General features: G+C 39.6%; 3 protein-coding genes across 6 annotated transcripts in view; 1 reads left to right on the forward strand and 2 right to left on the reverse strand.

The window, feature by feature from the left end:
* Window positions 1-16,252, forward strand: part of LOC131686697 (uncharacterized) — a 1,014,555-nt gene that overhangs the window by 373,581 nt on the left and 624,722 nt on the right. The gene's annotated exons all lie outside the window — the stretch shown is intronic.
* Window positions 316-2,129, reverse strand: LOC131686864 (uncharacterized). The gene is made up of 2 exons (XM_058970859.1): window positions 1,860-2,129; window positions 316-759 (listed from the first exon to the last, which is right to left on the reverse strand). The coding sequence occupies exons 1-2, from the start codon at window positions 2,127-2,129 to the stop codon at window positions 316-318; spliced, it is 714 nt and encodes a 237-aa protein (XP_058826842.1).
* The window catches only part of LOC131686699 (fasciclin-3-like), a 255,335-nt gene continuing 243,340 nt past the window's right edge, over window positions 4,258-16,252 (reverse strand). The window contains exons 9-10 of one of the 2 annotated variants that reach the window (XM_058970608.1): window positions 5,600-5,828; window positions 4,258-5,008 (exon numbers count right to left, since the gene is read on the reverse strand). In XM_058970608.1, coding sequence (XP_058826591.1) covers window positions 4,814-5,008; window positions 5,600-5,828 — 424 coding nt within the window. In that variant the 3' untranslated portion in view covers window positions 4,258-4,813. Of the gene's footprint in view, window positions 5,009-5,599; window positions 5,832-16,252 lie in introns of both variants that reach the window. The other variant, XM_058970607.1, reaches the window with a different exon arrangement.

The following is a 16,252-nucleotide window of genomic DNA, read 5'->3' on the forward strand; positions in this document are numbered from 1 at the left end:
AATTTCAGGAAAATTTGATGCCCATTTCTTGAGCGGTAATCCAGCTGAAGCTAGCATTGCCGAAGCCTCACGATGCAGCTTGATAGTGGATTCTGCGTCCCGTGCTCCAGAAAAAAATCGTCGACGTAGAAGTCTTCCGTAACTGAACCACTCGCGATTGGATACCACTGCCTGGTATCCTTTCCAATCTGCTGCAGAGTACGAGTAGCTAGATAAGGAGCGCTTGCTTTTCCGTACCGTACTGTCTGCAGTTCATACGTAGCGATGGGTTCGTCTGGGCCTGCACGCCAAAGAAATTGCTGAAACGGCTGATCATCAGGATGCAGGAATACTTTCCGGTAAATCTTCTCGATGTCCGCAACTAGAGCGATGTGATGTGTCCGAAATCTCATCACGATTGAGAGTAGATCGTGCTGAACTACGGGCCCGACCAAAAGCTTGTAGTTCAGCGAATATCCTGACGCCGTCTTGCAGGACCTTCGTTGTGGTGCTCAACTCTTTGAAAACGGTATGATGTGGGAGATAACAGAAGCGATGATACGATTTCTTGATTGCAGGATCTCGTTGCAAACGGCGCTCCAGGCTATGAAAACGGCACTCTGCGTTGGCTCTGGAGGACCCCAGGAAGACTTCTGGATCTTCGGCGCGAGGAAGACGTGCGACGTATCTTCCAGTCAAATCACGTTTGACTGTACTACTGTACAACTCTTTGGGAGAGTGTGCGGGACCAGTGGAAATCGCTTCTAACTCCCAAAACTTCTGAAATGTGTAACCCGTCGGGGTAACAATTTAGCATTGGGTGGAAATATACTCTTTCGTGCGTACTCTCTCCGTAGAGTGTATTGTTTACGAAAATTTATGCTCACCGCTGTTTCGATACCGTTCACTTTTTCTTGTAAATTTTTATATAGTTTTGCGTTTGTGAACGGTGCAGATAGATGTAGTAATTTTTGTTTGACAATTGTGAATTAATAACATAAAGCTTAGATAGGCTACCGCTCTCCGCTTGCGAAAATACCGGTGCACTGGTTATGCTGCTCATCGTTGACAGCTAAGTGACAAGGCGGTTGGCGGTTTGTGATAGTCGAGTGCGGAAGGCGGCCATCGAGTTTAGAAAGTGACGAACCATGGCGATATACAGACGTCCGCCAGATTACGTTTTTTTGTTTTCGGGACAGTTTCCCGCCACGATAGCAAGTGTAGCGAAGTGCGCGAGTGCGACGGTAAAATCACCCGTCGAGATTGCCGGCCTGTGGTTCGGGCACAGTGAAAACAACGGTGTCGGTTCGCCAACAGGGAGAAGCTAACAGTTAAGGAGCGTACTCGTTACCCAGGCTAAACAATAAGGAACCGTGACATCGACCGTTCTTGCTATAGAGGATAAGTCGAACGAGCCTAGCTCTCCTCTATAGCTAATAGCCAAGGAGAACGAAGCAGGGAGGACTGGGAAGTGCACTGCGGTGACTTCCGGGATCGCTTGCGGCGAGCAAGTTGATCCGGCGATAGTTCGCCAACGCCGCTAGGGAGGTTCCAACAAAGGAGCCAAGCTCACCTCCCTAGCTAACCGTAAAGGACCACTGCCGGAGCAGCCAACGGAACCCGGACAAGTACGCGGTCGTTGTTGTCCCGGCCTGCCGGGAGGAAACCGCCCGCCTTCCCTTCACCAGCAGCGTTGGGATCCCGCATCAGCAGCAGTGGAGAATAGGAGAGAAATAAACACGGTAAATTTAATTTATTTGTTTGTTTACTTTTTTTGTTGTCTCGAAAATCCGAAATTCTGTAGAGGCACCTAGGCCGCCCTGAAAAGAAGGGTCCGCCGGGCAAACAAGAACCCGAGTAGTGGGCAAACCCCTACTTACAAATGCGACTTCCAAATCTTTATTGGTAATGGAGAGATTGCAGACCCGGGGAATGCAGGTAGATCCATTGGACGCGGAACCAGACACCGCCCATCCGAATGGCGTTTCGATTACTAATGAAACCCCGTTACCGAGCGAGATCTTCCTACCGGTGTGAAGTTCCCAGAAGGCATCACTTCCGATGTCGAGGTAAATTTTTTTTGGGACATGGAACAGTGGATCTGCTAATCCAACCTGCGGCAATTTCCACGTCGACGTATCGACCGGCATAGTCGGCAGCTCTGCGGATGGCTGCTTTCGAATGAGAAACTTGAGTTTCGTGGAGAATGGCTGAGTTCTCGATTCAATGGAGGCGATGATGGCACTTTTTACCCTTTGCGTTGAGAGACCGATTCCTGCGACCGAGATGTCCACTAGAGTGACAGGAAAAAAATGACCCCTATCGGCCCACCTCTGAGTCGATTCCTAGTCCCACCAGGAGTACTTGCACCAAATTTGAAGCAAATCGGACAAGTCTAACTACCGGACCAACGTGTCTGAAGTTTGTATGGGATTTTTCAAAAATTTACATGGAGAAAACCCACTAGCGCGCATTTTCGCCGCTGGGTGGCACTGTGTGCATCACATTATCACTGTAAGTGAAAATAAGAAAGATAATTTAATTGTCTACAACTTTGTCGAAGACTGCTAGTAAATCCGGCATTGCTAAAAGAAGTTATTAAACTTATAACGAAGTGATGTCTGAGTCAGTTTTGCATGGGGCCTAACAGTGCATGGTTGTGTATCAGTACTCGATTCACACGAACTAAACATTTTTGTGAAATAATCGTTAGGTTTAGCTCAATGGTATGTTCAGAAAAATTATTGCAAATAATACGAGCCATTCTTTGATTAGAAAATTTTAGTTCCACATGTTACCGCATAGAGGGCGCCAACACTAACTTTTCAACGAAAACAGATAGAAACTTGGTGTCTTCTACAAAGTTGTAGAACAGGCATTTTTGACAATTTCTTCCGAACATCTTGATGCTCTATCTCTCTTCTATGAAAAGTTAGTGGTGGCGCCCTCTATGCGGTCACAGGTGGAACTAAAATTTTCTAACCAAAACATAACTCGTATTATTTACTACAATTCTTGTAAGCATACTATTCAGCTAAATCTAACCCTTACTTCACAAAAATGTATAGTTCGCGGGACTCGAGTACTGATACTCAACCATGCACTGCTAGGCCCCATGCAAAACTGACTCAGACATCACTTCGTTAAAAATTTAATAACTTCTTTTAACAAAGCCGGATTTACTAGCAGTCTTCGACAAAGTTGTAGACAATTAAATTATCTTTCTTATTTTTACTTACAGTGATAGTACGATGCACACAGTGCCACCTAGCGACGAAAATACGAACTAGCGAATTTTCTCCATGTAAATTGTCGAAAAATCCCATACAAACTTCAGGCATGTTGGTCCGGTAGTTAAACTTGTCCGATTTGCTTCAAATTTGGTTCAAGTACTCCTGGTAGGACTAGGAATCGACTCAGGGGTGGGCCGATTGAGTTTTCAAAAATTCATCATTTTTCTGGGCAGTCTAATGTCCACCTTGGTGCGACGGCTGAGGAGACCAGAGATGAAGTTGGACATTGACGCCGAGTCGGGTAGAGCACGAGCCGTGTATTCCTTGCGATGATCATCAACAACGTTGAGAACAACCGTTTCCAGTAGAAGCATGCTACATGCGGTCGGGACCGCCATGCTGATTTGCGGTGGAGCAGAACACGAACTGGACGAATGCAGCTGTTGAACCGGTGGAGATTGTTGTGATGATCACGTAATGGCAGGACTCGACGACACCCTGGATGGAGAGAAATCGTGTAACAAGGAATGATGCCTTTCGTGGCACGGACGACACGTAAATTTCGATACACACGGCGCTGGCGGACATCCTTTCCTAGGAACACTGGGCAGTTACGGAGGGAGTGGCTGTCTGAACATGCTAACTGACATGGAGAATCTTGGTTGGGCGTAGCAGCTGACATTCAGAATAAACAAAAATATTTGCAATGTTATGAACATTTTCAAAAGTATGCAGAATTTCGGAGTTTTAAATGAAGTACTTGTAGGAATTTAATGAAATTGAATCTTTTCAGAACAGCAAAGAATTTCAAAAAGTTTTACCTTTACCTTTGAACTTCCCACCCACTATTTCCTTTCTAACATCTTTTTTTATCGGATAATTACACTTACACATTAAGGTCCCCATTTCAGTCCATATCTACAAGGTGCTGGTAAACCGGAATTGATGTTACCGAATAACATCCTACTTCAATCTATTTATTACAAAGCAATTCTGATGATTCTATATTTCCGCATTTTTCTTTCCAAAATTCAAACTCATTAAACACGATTAAAAATTATTTAGCTTTATTCATTCTCTCAACGATATAAAATTGTAGATTCGGCTTGAAAACGCAAAACGCTGAAGCATTTATCGATATGCAAAAAACAGTAAACTGGACGGAGATTTTACGCACACCCTAAAACAACTTCTTATAACTGGACTTAAGTACATCTTAATACGAAATCTTAAAAGTACTTCTCGCAAGGACACTTGTTGATGTTCTTGCTCTTTTCTACTTTTACCTAACACTTGTGCGTTCTACTTGGACTGCGTAAAACATCAGTTTGTGTCAAGCTTTCATTAAAAAAAATACAAGATATAATAAAATCGCGTGGTGCTGGTGTGGGTGCAGTCTTGTTTGTCGTTACAGTAGCCTTTCTTTCAATAAAGAAAGCACGGTGTTTGTTGAAGGTGAAGCATGGTTGAGGATTTCGCTTAAAGCCCTCCGAGACTCTCCCCTGCGGGCTGTTTACACTTCTTCCGGCCGTTCGTCGCTATCGTCGTCTTGTTAGTCGACCTTGTCGTCATCATCCGTGGGCGATGGGTTTGCTGTTGTCCTATTCACTGGTTTGTTTGGGAGCTGCGGAAGCTTCGTTGACCACAACAGGTCCATTGTCACCACCCCCAGCACCACCGTCCGTCTTTTGTACGTATAGTATCTCTGCGTATTCGGTCGACTCGGGCTTCGTTAGGTAGTTGTGCTCAGCGGGTTTCAGCTCCAGCTCGGCATAAACCAACGAGGGCTCCTCTGTCTGCAACCGGAAGATGATGGGGAGGGAGAGTAAGAAAAATTGAATCAAACAAAACGGAAAATCAATTCGCATCTGATTTCGACAAGCGGGTGTGTTTGTTGTTGCTGGTGAAAATGAGGAAAATGGATCGCCGATCAGGGTTGGCACGGTTTCACCTTATTATGGGATAAAAGGCATTCAATTTAAATCTCATACTGGTTTGAGTTTCTGTATCAGAGCACAAATTTGCAAATAGAAAAAGTGTCCCAGTGTTCTAAGGGTCGATTCGAGCTGCTGGTTTTGCCAGTTTCGTTTGAAATTCGATCCCCTATTCCCTACCAAATCAATCAAAATCGCAACAACCCGGCCAACAGAAATCCATCCCTGTCGCTACAACCCGAAACCCCCGCTTGTCATAATGGTTTTAACAAAGACTTGGTCCCAATTTCTTTCGCTCGGTATCACCAATGACGAGGGCACAATGCTGTTACCGGCACCGACACCGGCGGCATCGTCCTACCCGTCATCGTCCTCACAGGAAAACATAGCAAAGCAATGGAAATGGCAATAACTAGCGAAGCAGAATCGGGTAATTGGCCACGTCTAACAAACCTTGGAAGCAGTTGACTGGCGCAGTTTGGGTTCGCTGCCGGGATCCTTCGTTCCGTGATCCTCCGGGTTAGCGCCGTCGTCGTCACCGCCGCCAGCAGCAGATGTCGGGAGCTCATTATCGACAATTTCCTCTCCCCGCGCTAGGCTCTCCGCCCGTTTCCTACCGAACAGGACCTTCAGTCGTTGGGTCTTGGTAATTGGCTGCTTCAAATCGGCGCTTTCGGTGTCGCTTCTGTTGCGGAAGAAAATGGAGATAGAAAAAAAACAGAAAGAGAAAAACAGGTGGATCACGTTAGATGGGTGCGATAAGGAAAAAATGTATTTGGTCTGTGGCGAAGAAGATAGACTTTGTACACAAGGATGATCATCATCATTATTACAAATCAACGGCAAGCGTTGTTTGTTTCGGCGTGCTGCCGAGATTAGAACCAGCCAAGCTACAGGTAGGCAATTTAGGTGGTATTTGTCTTCCTCCGATCGGAGATTTGATTGAATGATATCCCGCTGCTCGGTACCGATGCTACCTTTGGCTCAATAATGCGCAATCTGCCGGCACCAATTGAAACTTGATTCAGTTGAATTACTGGTAATCGACGGTGAAGGACGTCACCGCAGGGAATGGAGTTACCTAAACAGCACGCGATAGGCATGAACTGGGTTAGGCTTGTTCGATTCAGACGATTTAGACGATATTTAGGACCCTGCTGTGATTGTAGCGATTGAATTAGACAGTATTTTTTGGCTGTAATTGTTGGGACATCAAGACACGATATTATTGCCCAAGTAACAAATAAGCATGAAAACGTAACATGATTTAAATTTGCAAGCCCTTCATACTGATTTACTAAATACTATCCATTGCCCTACAGAGATTGGGACCCCTTCTTTTCAATTACTCAGGGCCGGCGGAAAACGTGGGTAGTACATAGGGCTACCCGCTTGAAAACATCGGAGTGAGTAATTACCCACTCAGAACTATGAGACAAACTTAAAATTTGAAATCAACCACGCATGTGTCTCGGGCACACAATGTTTGACGTCGGCCCTGGAATTACAACTGCTAATATTTAGCATGTTGAACTGCAAAAATTGAAAGCCTTTTATCGGTACTACTAATAAACAGTTACAATTGGTTGTCATTCTCCGCAATGTTTGCAACGTTTTCTTTTGTTGCCTTGACTGTATTATGAGCAAAAAAAGGGTAAAGGAAAATATCGTTATAATCTGTAATTGACTTTCTCAAGCAATCGGAATAATCTTTTACAAAATCACCTTTATTAAGAGTATTCAACAAAGGTTCCTTGCCTCGTCATTTGCGGCAAGTGCGCTCCTTTGGCTGTGCAGGCTCAATTGAATACTTTCGAATGTAATGAAATCTACAGAATATAATTCTCAAGAGGATACGTGTAACTAATGTTAGCATTATATTAGTTTTAAATCGGCTTTAATGCTGTAATGATCCTTTAGGTTTGTATGCGTGATTTCAGTTTTATATACTAAAATATCTTGCTACATTTGGTTATATTTTCGTGCACTTAAGACACTAATGTAGAGCCTGCAATTTGATGTTCTTGCACTCTGTGCAATTTGATGTTCATTAGTGCAAATATATAAACTTAAGCGCAATGACTTAATATTTATAATTACTTATGGTATATCTGAATATTGTCATTTTTGACCATCGACTTTTCCTAACGAACTGGACTTATGGGCAGAACAAATCCAAATCATGACAGAGATTTAGGGTTCCAACTAAATCGATGTGAAGAAGTTTTGAAAAAAATTAGTAAGTTACTATACAGTTTAAAATCAAAGTATTTGAAATTAAAAAAAAATACATCTTCCATGTAAAATGAATATAGAAATAACTTTGGAACGGGTCAATCAAAAAATATTCTGTTAAGTCAACCGGATTGCAATAAGTTCAAGTGCTACATTCTGTGGGAATAGATCAAACATGACAAAAATACCTAAGTAGGTCTAAATCCAATCCGTTCAATACTCCCATTGCATTTTACATCGCCTATTACCGTGCAAATAAGCAAAGCGCACATGGTGTCAACGCTAACTGGCCAACCGACAGGCAGATGGGGGACCAAATTATGTAACGCAAAAATTGACTACACCCTCCCCCCCATGTAAGTAATTGTCACAAATTTTCCTATCCCACCCTCCCCTATTTCGTACCAAATACTTTAAACAAATCCTTCTGTAAAAACATGTTATGTAACGTTCTAGCTTGCTCTCCCTCCGCCATATGTCACAACATGTCACAATTTATCGCACCCCCCTTCCCTAAAAGTGCTACGTAATTTATCAATGGTCCCTCGATGACTGGTCACATTCTGCATTGTGTGTGAATATGAATATTTTTGACTATCGAATTTTCTCAGCGAACTGGGCTTGGGACCAGAACCAATTCATATGATGGCTAGGATCTAGGGTTCTAACTAAATCATTGTGAAGAAATTTTTGAAAAAAATTGGAACGGGACTTCGCGGTTTACAATCGTATATTAATTAGCCATTCTTCAAACAAACTTTCTGAAACAATGGTTTTTAGATTCGTCTGATGTGTTTTATTAATTTACTTTATATAAACCATTTTTGTCTTCAAGTTCATGCCATATACTATATTTTTCAGTTTATATTTTCCATGAATTTTATTCGTTTAGTTTATTAAACGTTAAACGCATAGTTTTGAGTATTTTATTAATGTTTAAGATATAATAATTTCATTTTAATTCAGTGTTCTTTTCATTCATTTTGTTCGTTCAGGTTAATTTTATTCATTTCATGCATTTGACTTTTTCGTTCACTGCTTTCATTTTATGCATTTCGCCCATTTTTCCAGTTCGTACATTTTATTCAGTTTCTTCATTTTAATATACTTACTAAATTTTCCATTCATTCATTGTAATCAGTTCGTCTCAATCATTGATTCGACGCACTTTAATTCATTCAATTAATCGTTTAACTTTTCATAATACTGTTTAATTTTTCATTTCAATAACTAAACTCATTTCAATTTGATGATATTTTTTTCTTTTTACTCATGTTATCATTTCTATTCATTTTTTAACTTTATTTTATTTTCTTGATAAAGTGAAGACCCGTTTTTATCAGCCCCTTGGTGCATTTTAGTCTGATGAAACGGGAACATTGATAAAATCGGGACATATATTTTTCTTTCTTTTTAAGAAACCGTAGATCTTAAAAGATTCATCGTTAGTCTCTAGATATAGCCTCAAACCCTTTCCTGATTATTTAGCTTAAATTTCCGTTAGGGGGATCTGACAGCGCAAAATTTAAAAAAATAAAATTTGTTTGCATTATTCGAATATCTAAGATAAGAAAAATATGCTCCAGAAAGGATTTATTCGAATTCAACTTGGTTCGTCTGCTAGTGCCCATCAATCTACCAACTATGAAAATTGTTTCATATGAAGTTGATAAAATTGGCTCAAAAAGCTGATAAAATCGGGGGTAGATACAATCGGGGGTAGATAAAATCGGGGGCTGATGAAATCTGGTCTTCATAGTAATATTAATTTTATACATAATAATTATTTATTTTAGTGATATTGTTTATTTTTTTAAGTCTTGTTTAATTTACAAAAACCATCCATTTCTTTTCTTTCATCCAATTTATATGTTTTATTCACATTACTCATATTATTCATTTTATTCGATTTGTTCAATTAATTTGTTTTATTCATTTTTTTTATTTCGTTGTTTTTTTTTGTTTTACGCGTTTTATTGAATTCATCCATTTCATTCGTTTTATTCATTTTATTATTTTTATAATATTTATTCATTTCAATCAAAAAGTAGAGTAATAAATGTTGTAAAGTAATAAAATTGTTCATTTTATTACTTTAATAATGTTGTAATTTATTAATAAATTCAATTCGTTGAATTTATTAAATTCATTAATTTCATTTAATTTTTCTTAACGTTTAGTTTTGTTGTTTTATTTATTTTATTCAATTCATCCATTTAATTCGTTTCACTCATGTTTTGAAAGGTTATCTTATACCTCGAAATATGGGAATTTTCGGAATGGGAATGTCTTAAGCCGATATGAAATCCAACATCACAACTTTCCACGCATAGTTTTCACCCAACAAGAAGTCACCAAAAAAACTCTCATCCAACGACACTTCAAAAGGTGCTGACCCGGAAGACTACCTCCTGAATTTGTCAAAAACTGCGCAGCCTCCCTCGCCTCTCCCATCACCATCATCTTTAACCGATCGCTCAACGACTGTGTCTTTCCGAGTGCATGGAAAATCGTCGCAATAACTTTGATTCATAACAATGGTGGTATTCACGACGTAAATCTAGAGAAAATTTTCAATAGGACGTAAGTAACAATGAGAGATTCTCTTTGAGGTCTATTTCTTCTGTTCAATACTCGGCCATTTCAACATTTACTACTCTACTCTTTGCATAATATTGTAGTAAAAACCGTCGGCTTTCGATATGTACTGGAAAATTAGAACAAAGTGTTGTAATGACGTCGTAATAAACGAAAGAGAAAGTAAACAAAGAGAGGCTCTCAATGTTACTTACGTCCTATTGAAAATTTTCTCTAGAAATAGTCACCGTTCCATTTTCGATACTCAGCTGTTTTCCGAAGGTGCTCGAAAGCATGTTGCACGATGCTTTATACGAGTCCGTGCATCACATCGGCGCGGAAGAACAACACGGTTTTGTTAGAAAACGTTTTACCACAACGAATTTAATGTGCTACGTCTCCAATCTAATCGAGAGTATGGAGGAAAGGCAGCAAGTAGATGCTATATACGTTGACTTGTCCATGAGTTCCTCACCGTGTTGCTGTAGAGATGATTAAAAGGCTTGGGTTCCCGGACTGGTTGACATGGTGGATTTGGACGTATTTGACAGAACGCCGTGCTTTTGTTCGAATTAAAGATACGCAATCTTCTTTTTTCGATATCTCTTCAGGAGTTCTCCAAGGAAGTCACTTGGGACCGCAGCTATTTGTTTTATTCGTTAATGACCTCTGCAGAGTGATTAAATCTCCTAAGCTGCCATTTGCGGATGAATTGAAGCTTTTCCGCTGCATAAAATCACTCCTGGATTGCTGTGCACTTCAGTCCAATTTTTCTACGCTTACTGCGTAGTATGATATCGACGGCATGGAAGTCAATATACGCAAATGTAATATTATTTTGATTACAATATATTGTCAGCCAACATTGAACGAGTCACCGCCGTAAAAGATCTCGGCGTCAATTTGGATCAACAACTAAAATTCTCCGAACACACCACAGCCAAGGCTTTCTCGATACTGGGATTTATTCGTCGGAACACCCAATCTTTCGTAGACGTGCACTGCCTCAAAACGTTTTACTTTTCAATTGTTCGCTGTTCCAGTATGGACACCGTACCACATCGTTCATATTAACAGAATTGAAATGGTACAAAAGTGCTTCATACGCTACGCTCTTCGTCTGTCACTTTGATCAGATCCCATTAATCTCTCCTTACGAGGATCGTTGCAGACATATTAATTTGCCTACACTGGAGAGCAGGACAGTGGCTTCACAGTATCTTGTGATTTTCGACATAATTACAAATGCTACTGTACTGTGCTGAACTACTCGGAAGATTACGATTTTACGCCCGGCTGAGACAGACCCGAAATGCGGAGCATTTTCGACTACCAACTCATCGTACTCAATATGGATGAAAGAATCCACTGGAAGCTTGATGCCGATCATTTAACGACGCTCACGATAAATTTGATTTTAATGTATCAAAAAGTGTGTTTAGATTTAGAATAAATATATAAGTGACTCTACGGTGTAAATTAACTAAATAAATAAATAAATAAATAAATGAATGAATAAATAAATAATAAATAAATAGGTTTTCATAAATTCTCTATTACATCCACAATATGGGTATTTTCGGAATAGGGCTGACGAATAGAAGACGGAAATCAACGCCTGAAGCTATTTTGAAATCCAGCATGGCGTTTTAGTTGAATTCTTCATAACATCAATAATATGGATATTTCGGAATGGTGTCGACGGGTAGATGATGGAAGTTGATGTCTGAAGCCATTTTGAAATCCAAGATGACGGATTCCTGTTAAGATATATCTATAACCTCAACAATACGGACGTGATGCTGAAGATATGATTATAGAAAATTTTGCTCTACCGGAATACGCTCTCTTGGCCTTCACACATTGATTTCCGTCATTTACTCGTCAAGCCCATTCAAAAATTCACTTTTGGATTAAACAGCATTTCGCTGGAAGTCGGAATCTTAAACTTCTAAATGGCGTCCAACTACCATTTTCTTTATCGTCAAGCGTCTCGTCAAGCCCGTTCCAAAAATATCCATATTGTTAGGATTATCGAGAATGATGCTCAACGGGAAGTTGCCATCTTTTATGTCAAATTAGTGCCAAATATCTGATTATCTACTTATTATGTCCGTTCCAGAAATACCCATATTACTATGGTTATCGAGAATATTGCTCAACCAACTAATTTAACTAAGAAGCGAACTTTTTTTTAAGCACTGAATTCCAAATAGCGAACACTTCTTTTAGCTTGAGCTTGAGCTTGTGCGATCATCCCTGGCTGCTACTCCGTTATCGATCTGGACTAGCTGAAGTTGCACAGGGAATCAGTAGATAATTCTGCTTGGGATTAGCGAAACATTTTGCAATGTGCAATTCCTGGTAATCCTAAAGTGTTTCTGATCAATACCGGCACCGGCCAGGCCCGAACGTAGATCGCGGAAGGAAAGGGAAGGAATGGTTAGTCCGATACTTGCTTTTGCTAGAGGCCGTATATACTACTGCGCACTCCACAAGTATCACGGGAGGAGGATATTTTTGTTAGTAGAGTATAGAATTTGGATATACTTATAACCACAGATTTTTTCACCTCAGAAAAATCTCAACGACCTCGGCTGGAATTGAACCCAGGCCAACTAGAATGAGTGGCAGTCACGCTTACCACTCAACCACCGGTGCCGTCAGCGCGAACTCCAAATAGCGAACACTTCTTTTAACTAATTCAATTTACGAACCCCCAGCTTGATTCTAGTATATTGCCAAATCATATAGTATGCGGCCGAATGCTCTTGTTGGATGGAGATACTATGTTTCCTTCCGCCTATCCGTATTTTGGACCTGCTTTAAACGTAGCATACATTTTGAAGGTTTTCTTATTAATAATATCATACTTATGGTAAAAAGGAGCTCTGTCTGTCTGGTAGACTTGAGCGATTCGTAGTTATACTGACTAAGCTTGACTCCTGCCAGTAGAAGACAAAAGATTAGTCTGTAAGATTTTAGGTCTGTTTTTAATGATCCTGCCACTTTTAGTTTTACGATCTGTATATTTCACATCCTTACTTTCCCTTGAATACTAAGACTCTAAGTTTTCATAACTTTATCTACTAAGTAATCTCTAGCTAATTGAATGTCATTAAAAAGTAAAAAAAAATTGTGTCTGCATATTAGTCGAAATAAAAAAGGAAAAAAAACAACTTACTAATTTAAAGAAACAATCGGCTAGAACCAAAAAATGCAAAAGATGCAAGATATAAAGAAGGGACTCTAGGTTCTGTCACCTTTTACGACAATAATCAAGCTATAATAGTAATTTGCTCATGATGAAATATGAATTTTGACCTTGAATTCTATCAACATGCGTGAACGTTTTTTGAGAATATTTCCACCCGCTCGCACTACACCCTTCGATATTTCATCCCAAAACTTAAAAATATGTGCCAAAACAGAAATGATTTACGTCGCCCAACTTTCTTAGCATGTATTTCCATAATTTTAAGACCAATGAATTCACATAAGGACACTATTCGAATGAAACATGCAATTTCTGTTTAAACCACTGCACAGTGGTCCATAATGCAAATTTATCAGGAATTTTGAGATTTTACTAAAACTAAACAACTTAGCCTTATTAAGTCTTTGGAGAAGTTTTCGTAGTTTATGAGCCCCCTCTTTTTGTTAAAACAACAGTTAGGGTGGTTCTAATTTTATCAAGATCAAAAAAATAACTTTTTAATCATTCTAGCTGGAGTCAAACGACCTTCAGCGAAGTTTTAGAACGACAAATTTTGGAAAAGTTTGCTGAAGACATGTAAGCTCTATCTGTCATACTTTTTATTTCACAACAAATTTAAAGTTGGAGCTTAGGGTGTTTCTTAGAAATACAGTTTTATTCAAAAAATTTTGCTGTATTCATTTAAAACTGAAGTAGTCTTCAGACAACTTTTAGATTGTTTCAAGGCGAATAATTTGTTTCATGGCACCATATATCTAACTATTTCCGTTGAAAAGTTATGAGTATTTTTTCGCCAAAAATGGGGTGGTTTGGAATAACAAAATCAAAAAAAAGTTAAGTAGTTGGTGTTTTAAAGCGAATTATGCGCCCTAAAATAATCTTCATGTTGTCGGAGGGCAACTTTAGCGTAAAATGAAAACTTCAAAAGTTATAGAAATCAAACCGTTTTTTTAAGGAACACCCTAAAGCTTACATTTGAATTTCTCGTGATATGGAAAGTATAGAAGCTAGAGCTTGCATGTCTTCAGCAAATTTGTCTAAAATGCGTTGCTCTACAACTTCATCGAAGACAGTAAAACTCTATCTCAAACCGTTAAAAAGTTCTATTTAAAATATTGCTAAATTAGAACCACCCTAGCATCGGTTTAAACAAAAAGAAGGGCCTTGCAAAGTACAACAACTTTGCCAAAGGGGAGTGGGCGTAGCGTATTGGTAAATCGATTGCCTTGTACGCAGCGCACCTGGGTTCGAGTCCCGACCCCGCACATAGGGTTAGAAATTTTTCCTAAGAGATTTTTCTAACCCGAAGAGGCGAATGACCTTAAGGTTAAAACCTCTATAATTGAAATAAAAAAAAAAAAAAAAAAAAAAAAAAACTTTGCCAAACATATTGTAAGGATAAGTCATTTAATTTTAGCAAAAAGTTAAAATTCCAGCTAAATTCGCATCCTTGACCACTGTGCACTGCTGAAGAACTGGTAATATCTTCCCAGTAAGTTGAGTCGAAAAATGAGCCGTAATTCTGACCAGCTTCAATCAGTATTCCGACTCCAGTGACACAACCGATGGCAATTAAAATCAGTTGTGTTACTGGAGCCGAGTACCAACTAGAATCAGCCAGAACTCTGGCTCATTTTGCGGATAGATTTAATGCAGTATTTGTCAAATAGTCTCCTAAAACCATGGCTGCTGAGGCACTTAAAAATCTCATTCGGCCGTTTTCTAATGACTCGTATTTTAGCTAGGTTCGTATAGGTGATCCATTCACTAGTTCAAAGATACCGCCAAAAGTGAATTATTTTTCAAATGAAAAAAAATAGGTGATATGCACCGTGTATTAGAAGCGGAATTCCAGAATTGGTGAACATGTTGGCAATGTTATTGGGGATCATCCATAAATGACGTAGCATTATATGGGGAAGCTTTGCATTTTGTGATGATGTGTGACGAAAGGCGGGTAGGAGGGCATGTCAGGCTACGTAGCCTTTTTAAAGGGGAATAACTAACATTGTTTTTTTATTTAAAAAAATTGCGGGGACAGGGGGAGAGTTACGTAATTACCAGGGGGAGGTGGGTATTTGGAGGTTTGTGACGAAATGCTACGATGGGGGAGGGGGTGTTAAAAATTACTCAAAAAAAGCTACGTCATTTATGGATGGTCCCTTGTCGGGTAATCTGTGGATTTTCTGCTTATTAAAGTTTGCCTACCGGAGGTCTATTCTGTCAATAAACCAATTTCTCAAATCATACACAAAAGCTCCTCATGGTATGGCAGAAATTACAGCGAGAGCTCTTTCAAATTAGTGCATCACTGTCACTTTTCAAGCCTGTAGTTCCATAGTAGGTCAGTCCAAAGAAATGTCAGCTCGTTTGCAGTACCATCTCTACGTATGGGTACACTAGGCCTGGGTCAAGGGCCCCGGGATTTTGGGGCACTGAGGATGAAATAGAAATATTGTGAGGAGGTCTGAGCGGGGATCTAAAAATAAAATTGTGTATTGTATATTTTGCAACGATTCTCTTTAGCTTCGCCAACGGCGGGGTTGTGCAGCAGAGGGTTAAGATATAAGAATCTTCGTACTTAGTTTATGAAAACCACCTTAAACATATCACGAAATACGACGGTCTAGAAAAAGACTAAATGATGGACGGCCAATCTACCCTACTTTATCGTTCCTCCTTGGCCAAGGCACTCTTCAACCTCAAACAACATCATGCAACTATGAAGGTCAGATTCCAACATGTTAAGCTTGGTACTGGTGGTATCCATATGGTTTTTTTTCCCGTTGGATACAACCAGTCCTAAATAAGGTATTGGCACTTAAGTCAAAAACCAAAAAATTGAATTATTATGTTAAGTTTGTCAGATTACTGCTACATTATGCAAATACTATTACGAGAAACGCCACTCAATATTTTTTTCTAGCCTTCAAATGTAACAACTCTCTAATCGTCATTACAATATGTCCATATGTTTGGAAATCAGAATTGAAACACGCATCTCTGTGATATGATGCGTTATCATTTTAATCGCTAATAGCTCGACCTTAAGGTGCCGGGATTTTGATTTTTTTGGG

The sequence above is a fragment of the Topomyia yanbarensis genome, chromosome 3 (assembly GCF_030247195.1).
Source record: "Topomyia yanbarensis strain Yona2022 chromosome 3, ASM3024719v1, whole genome shotgun sequence".
Classification (NCBI taxonomy): Eukaryota; Metazoa; Arthropoda; class Insecta; order Diptera; family Culicidae; genus Topomyia; species Topomyia yanbarensis.

Excerpts from the sequence above, each read along its gene's own strand:
- LOC131686864 (XM_058970859.1), bottom strand. The coding sequence starts at position 2,129 with ATGCCGGTCGATACGTCGACGTGGAAATTGCCGCAGGTTGGATTAGCA. Across the intron at positions 760-1,859 it reads AAGATTTGGAAGTCGCATTT|AAGTTTTGGGAGTTAGAAGC; the intron begins GTAAGTAGGGGT and ends TACACATTTCAG.